Raw genomic sequence first — 7210 nt, 5'->3', positions numbered from 1 at the left:
TTTTTTTTTTTTTTTTTTTTTTTTTTTTTTTTTTTTTTTTTTTTTTTTTTTTTTTTTTTTTTTGTCCTGTGCGTAGTAAATGCTCTGTAAATGCTCATTGAATTCCATTTATTTTGGAGATCTTCGAATTCTCCACTAAAGCGCTTAAAGTGGTGTTTCTAGGGTCCTCTGCAGAGCAACAAAGCAAATTTTACCACTTGAAACCAATATCCTTACAAACTCTTTTAGTACTATGTGATGCCATTCCTATAATTCTTGAGATCCATTTTAGAAAAATTGTGTCCTGAGTTTCAGGATAATTTGGAATGGAAAAAAACTGGTATAGCCTTTATCCTGAGGGTTTCTGGAAGACTTCTGGGAAGAGAATCAAGAAAACAGTATTTTTGTGTGAAATTTACCTAGGAAAAGAAAGAAAATTTTTTGATAATATCAGAATGTTCAGCTTTTGGAATATTAACATTGTGAAGTAAAAAGGATCCAAATTAGATGGCCTGTATCAGGAATAGAAATGGAATCAAATTCTACATCCCAGAAAAAAAGGATGAGATTGGGAATTTAAATAGAAATTGTGAAAAAGCCAGAGAAGATTTATTCTGTAAAAATGAGTCAGGTCTCCATGCCTTCCTTTCCAAGTGTCAACGAGTTGTTTTGCAAAAAATTATTTCTCCTCCCAGTTTTAATGTTTACAGCCTTACCTGCCAGTTTTCATGCTTGCTGTCTAAAATGACACATACCACATGATTTCAAAATAATGGATTAAATCTTCCAAATTTGTCATGGTAGGAATGATTTTTAAAGCTATTTAGAGAAAATATTTTTTATTTTACTTAGTAGATGCTTTATTTAAAGATTAGAACAGTAGAGCAAGAAGTAGCCTCAGAGAAACAGTGCATTAAATCAATTAAGTAAGAATGTATAGAATAAATGGGAATATCACCTCTCTCTTGCAGGTAACCCTGGCCTGCATAGTCCCATGCTGGATTTTGATAATGATGTGCGACCTTCTGTGTTGGGCCACCTCAGTCAGACAGCATCACTAAAGAGAGGCAGCAGCTTTCAGTCTGGTCGAGATGACAGTAGGTGTCAACACCCCTCTCCCTCCCCAACACACACACACTTACTTGGTCTTTTAAATCTGTACTCATATGATTTCAAACTTTCTTCCTTTTCTTGGAAAATTCCATGATTTAGTGATGTAACTGGTATGAAATATTATCAATTCTTACCTCTTGTGCTTATTAAGTAACTGTGCAGTAATTAAATTTAATTGATAGGGTCTTTTTTTCCCTTTTCCTTGTGGTTTACTCAGTGCTTTATTATAGAGTCAATTTCAACTTTTCTGACTCCCCCCCCCTTTACTGTGGATTGAACCCAGGGCCTTGTGCTTGCTCAGCAGATATTATACCGCTGAGCTACATCCCAGCCCAACATTAGTTAATGTTCAACCTAAAAATGTCAGGTACTATATTTCTCATCTTTTCAAGTTCTTTTCTTCTTTGTTTGCTCTAAATTGAACCTAGGGCTAAGCATATGCTCTATTACTGAGTTATACCCCCAGCTAGTCTTTTTAAAATCTTCCCTTCCTTTGTTATTTTCATGTTTTCCCTTAAGTATTTGAAGATAGTTATACCTTTAAGATATTATAATATGAATATTATGCCATAGATATTATATTATAAATTATAAATATGATATAAAGATATCTGTTAATAGCTATTAATTTCATTATCTGTATCATTTCTGGATCTGTTACTGTCAACTAATTTTTCTTCTTTCTTCTAGCTATGATTCCCATTCCCTTGCTTTCGGGTATTTCTAATGATTTTTGTGGTTGTTAGTGTTTGTCACACACTGAATGTTCAGTGGTGAGTGTCTGGGTTTTGTTGTCTTCTTGTAAATAATGCTAGCCAGGCAGTTAAGATTAATTCAGTTCTATCATGGCCTGTGTGATATCTGAAAATTGTTGAGTTTATAATTTCCTAATTGGTCTTTACCTAGCTTTGTGAAGTGTTTGAACTCCAAATATGCATGACCTAGTCCTCAGCAAAAAAACTTAAGAGAATCCCTATACAGATCTGAAGCTTTATTTATTTATTTGTTTATTTATTTATTTATTTATTTTTAAATACCTAGCCCCTTTCTGTCCTGAACTCTCCCTGCAATTTCTAGTTACCCCAGCCTCCTTAAACTTTATTCTACAACTCAGAAAGGCCACTGAGCTTTATTTTAATTCCTCCTCCTTTGCCTCTTTATTCCAGAAACTGGCCGCAAGCAGGAACCCTGAGTGATGATGGGCTTACTACATGTATTCCCACCCCAGGGATCACAGACCTGTGCTGCCTGCTATCAGTATCTGAAAACAGTTATTTCATAGGGATTTGCCATTCTCAATGCTGGTCTAGTTATTTATGGCTGGAGGTTAAGTCTAATTCTTATTACTCTAGCATGGCTAGAAGTGGAAGTCAAAAAAATCAAGTTTAATTTTCTTAAAGTTATATTTTGAAATTGTAACATTATGAAGGATTGCTTCTAATAAACCATGGATATGAATAAATTTGAATAGATTCTTTCTCAACTTTGTGATCAAAGCAACCTACATATTTTGTGATTTCTTTTGGGAAAAAATATGAATGTTTCTGCCATATGTCCTTAATTCCTTTCTTTATTCAAAGGCAGTTATTACTCTTGATGTTATTCTGTCAGTCATATATCATGTGACCCTTAACTAATCATGTGACGTTTAACTAAGACTTGTTGGAAAAGAAAATCCAATTATTATTCAGTTATAATGATAAGAATTTGGATGAAGTAGACTTAGAAGGAATGGGGGAGAAAGGAGTCTATTACATATACATGTATGTAAGAAGAATTTACACGTAATGTAAAGGTAAGAATTATTCTCTGTCACTGGGCAGGAGGTGCAGGAACTGTGCTATTTTCTGAGAACCTTGGTGACTGAGTGCCAGTATATTTAGTGATGGCAGAACTCCCATTCCCTGTGACTGTCCAGCAACATTATTTAGTAGCTATTCTAACATTTCTCCACTATGTGAAGTCTGGCAAAGTAGTTTCTCTGGTTAATGTGCCATAGAAAGATTCAGTCAAAGGAATCTTTTGGAATTGGTTTGTTATGTTTTTATTTATGATTGTTTAAGTACTTTTTCTATCTTAAAATCATTTCAATTTAGAATGCTCATTAATGGATTTAACAAGAATGAGGGTGAGTTTACTTTGCTTATTTTATGGTTTTTAAAAAGAAATTTTTCTTTTAAAGTAACAAAAAAGCAGATGAGGTGGCGTATACACCTGTAATCCCAGTGGCTTAGGAGGCTGAGGCAGGATGATTGTGATTTCAAAGCCAGTCTCAGCAAAAGTGAGGTGCTAAGCAACTAACTGAGACCTTGTCTCTAAATAAAATACAAAATAAGGCTGGTGATGTGACTCAGTGGTTGAGTACCCCTGAGTTTAATCCCTGGTACCCCAAAGAAAGAAAGAAAGGGAGAAAAAAGACAATATTCCTTATTTTTTGCCTGGGTTTAGGGCGTAATCTTCATGAAGAACTGCTTTTTTACACCTATAGAGTATAGATACCTACATTATTATCTATATGCACAGGGTACATTTATAGGCAGTGAGCTAGGACAAACTACATAAAGAGCTGGTACAGGTTCAATGGGTTCTGCTTTGGACACTTTTACTTTAATTTCCCATCAAATAAGCCTTGCAAAGAATATGTGAGATAAAGGTACAGATGAATTTCTCACAGTGAGGGGTTGAATAGTGTTGGTGGTGGGTACAAAATAATAATAGATTTGGCTGCATGGAGGAACAAGATATTTTGAAACATTGTTCTTGGGAAAGATACAATGTTTATTTGTTACCATGTATTGAAAATTTTTCAATGCTTCAACTTTTAGATTTTTCTCCTCCTGTTTTTTACCTTGTTATTAGAACACACCTGCCCCTGGCATGCTGCCTGCTTTTGGAAAATAATCTATCATTTACTTTTTAGGAAAAAGAATCTGTAACAGATCTATCAACAAATGAAAGCTACTTCTTAACTTCTTAACCTTGCCTTACATTGCTATTGTGATGTACTGAATTGACTGTTCTGTTAGATTGTGAAGCTCTGTGAAAGCAGAGCTTGTTCAGCATTAGTGATGAACAATTCACACAGATCTTGAGTATAGCCACATGATAAGCACACTGTGGATCATCAATAAATATTGGTCGAGTAAAAGTTTACAATGTGCCCTTAACTAAAGAATCATGCCTTCATACATGTGAAAAATGAGTTTAGAACGTGCCTGTACAACATAGGCAGAGGATTGATATGCATAAGAAAAAAAAAGAGGCTCTAAAAGCAGCAAAAAGGAAGTTTCAGTGGCTTGGAAGCATATGAATCGGTACTCAACCTCATTCATAACAATAGTAATAAAAGTCAGTGTACTATTGTAGTGAAATACCAGTTTGGCAAAAACCCCAAGCTTTTGTTTTAGGTTTTGTTTTAACTTTTGTGTTTGGTTTGTTTGTTGGTGAGGTTATAATGAAGCTTATACTTTCATGTGTTGTTTGATAAAGTGTACATAACTTCTTTAGAATGCAATTCAATAATATTTCTCAAAATTACAACTGCATGTACTATTTGACCCAGCACTTCTTATAATGGAGTTTATTCTGTACAGGCACATGTGCTAAATGATATAGGCATACTGTTATTGGCTAAAGCATTAGTTTTAACTGCAAAAGACTGAAAACAATCTTTTCTATTAGAAGGTAATGTTCCTATTAGACTACCTCAAATATTAAATACTGTGTCCTCTGTATCTTTGGGAAGAAAGAAGAGGAACATATTAAGTGTGAAGGTGGAAGATAAGAATCATTGTTAAATGAAAAAAGCCAAGCACATCAAATGAGTGTATTTAGTATACTTTCATTTTTGTAAAAAAACCAAAACTTAAAGTGACAGTTGGGAGGGAGAGAGTACATATTTATGTTTTTACATACAAAAAGCTTTTAGCAAAGAATCACAAGATACTTATTACAGTGGTTTCTTACAGCTGGACCAAGGGCTGGGCAAATGGGGGTGGGGGCCAGGCAGTGTCTTCTACTGTTTTATTTCCTAGCCATATATTAACAAGTTAGAAAGTTATTAGACATTTTAAAACAAATACAGTTTACACCTCCTCCCTGTAATACCAAGAAGAATAACACTTTTTTTTTTTTTTTGCCTAGGGGTATTTTGAAAAACAGTTAGTGGTTGGTCATGGAGTTAATGGAAATCCTTGTTGGAAGCTGACTTGTCTTTGATGTTGCTAAATAACAGATCATAATTCCCTCCACCCTCCAGCATTTCTGATAATCACTGAAGTGGGACTGGTGAAGGGCTTTGTGGGATCTTGCAGCAGCTCCCAAGTGAGCAGCTAGGAAGTAGGGTAGAAGCAGTGAAGACAGGGAGGAATCCTGAGCCAAGTAGCCAAACAGTCAACCCTGGGATAAACAAAGGGGGAGCCTGAAAATAGCTATAGGTGCCTAAATTTCTACATTTGTTTTTGTTCCCAAGAATGTATTCCTCCTCAAAGAAATCTAAGGCTTTATTTCTCAGTTACTGCTATAAATAATGTAGAACCAAAGAGGTTTCAGTATTTTTTTTTCTGAATTTCTATCTTATGGGAGGAGTTATTCATTCAGTGATTGCACTTGAATATGCTCCTTTATGACAACTGGATTCTTGACTGAATTTTCATCATCTAGGGTGTATAATGACATTTCTCAAAGGTCGTAATTAGCTTTTAGTTTCATTAAATGGCAGAGCAAGCCCCTATGTTGGCTTTTCTTTTCTGGTTGAAGGCATGACTTTTTGAAGAAAACTACACTATCCTGAGGATAAGGTTGAAGAGCCAAAGTACCCTTCTCTCCTGGCCCTCCCAGCTGATGGTGTACTGGCCTGACCTGTCATCCTGGTCCCTGCCTGGCCTGGCCTGGGATTCTTTAGAGGGTGCTCCTCAATACCAGACTGAAACAAGAAAAGTAGGGACCTTGGTGACTGTTGTGTTCTAGAGTATGATATGAATTAAGAAATATTGCTGTGGGGCTGGGGTGGAGTGCTTGCCTGACATGCATGGGGCACTGGGTTCGATCCTTAGTACCACATAAAAATAAAATGGGGGTATTGTGTCCACCTATAACTAAAAAACTACATATTAAAAAAAAAAAGAAATATTGCTGATGTTCCATAGCCAAAGTGGGCCAACACAAGTTTCTACCCATATTTAGGTTATTTCTTCTTGTATTTCATTTTTAGGTGTGGGTATGAGTAGAAAATCATATCTTCAAATACATTATTTTACTGATTCACAAGAGTATTCATAGTATTTTATTCTTCTTTCCCTTAGCATGGAGATATAAAACTCCCTACAGAGTGGCATTTGTTGAAAAATTAACCAAGCTTGTTTTAAGTCAGCTGCCTAACTTCTGGAAACTCTGGATTTCCTATGTTAATGGAAGCCTTTTCAGTGAGGTATGTAAAGGAAATAGACTATAGGTGGAGTTAAGTTATTGTGAATTTCTGTTCTTAAATATTTATTTTAGATTTTGAAACCTTAGAAGCTTGAACCCTGTAATTGTCATTTTATGATACTTGGTGGCCACATGACCTTGATCAAATTACTTGATTGTTCCAGGACTCAGTTTCTTCATCTGTAAAAAAAAAAATGGTAAGGGTATTCATCTCAACAAGTGGTTATAAGGATTAAATGAGGAAAACAACTAAATTAAGAAAAACATGAAGTATTTTCAAGGATTCAGACTAAGTATAATGTCAGGACAAATTGTGAATGAAATTACTTTGGTAAACTATAAACAAATAATAAATCACAAATAAAATGTTTGCAGCTTGTACACAGGTCTGAAATAATCCACATAACTAGAATTTCTTAATGGGAATGAATTTAAAAATCATGTCAAATAGCCCCATTTTTTCAACCTACTTGAGTTCTTATGAGCCTTTACATTTTAATGAGCCATGCATTTACTTAATATCTTAATTGCAATGTGCAGATGTCTCTGACTTATGATAGTTCAACTTTACAGTGGTGTGAAAGTGATAACAATAGAAACATCACTTTGAATTTTATGTGTTTCTTAAGCTAGGGACATATGGTGTAATTATCACTTGTGATGCTAGGTGGCAGCAGTGAGCAGGAAAATA

The 7210-nt window shown here is 34.9% G+C and overlaps 1 protein-coding gene across 6 annotated transcripts in view; it reads left to right on the top strand.

Annotated features, from left to right (window-relative positions):
- Exoc2 (exocyst complex component 2) overlaps positions 1-7210 on the top strand; it is a 203983-nt gene that overhangs the window by 105164 nt on the left and 91609 nt on the right. For all 6 annotated transcript variants that reach the window (XM_015506131.2, XM_048800480.1, XM_048800481.1 and 3 more), the window contains 2 exons: positions 951-1076; positions 6396-6520. In XM_015506131.2, the coding sequence (XP_015361617.1) occupies positions 951-1076; positions 6396-6520 (251 nt within the window). The remainder of the gene's footprint in view (positions 1-950; positions 1077-6395; positions 6521-7210) is intronic.

The sequence above is a fragment of the Marmota marmota genome, unplaced genomic scaffold, assembly GCF_001458135.2.
Source record: "Marmota marmota marmota unplaced genomic scaffold, marMar, whole genome shotgun sequence".
NCBI lineage: Eukaryota > Metazoa > Chordata > Mammalia > Rodentia > Sciuridae > Marmota > Marmota marmota.
This window is presented reverse-complemented; position numbering and strand designations above follow the sequence as displayed.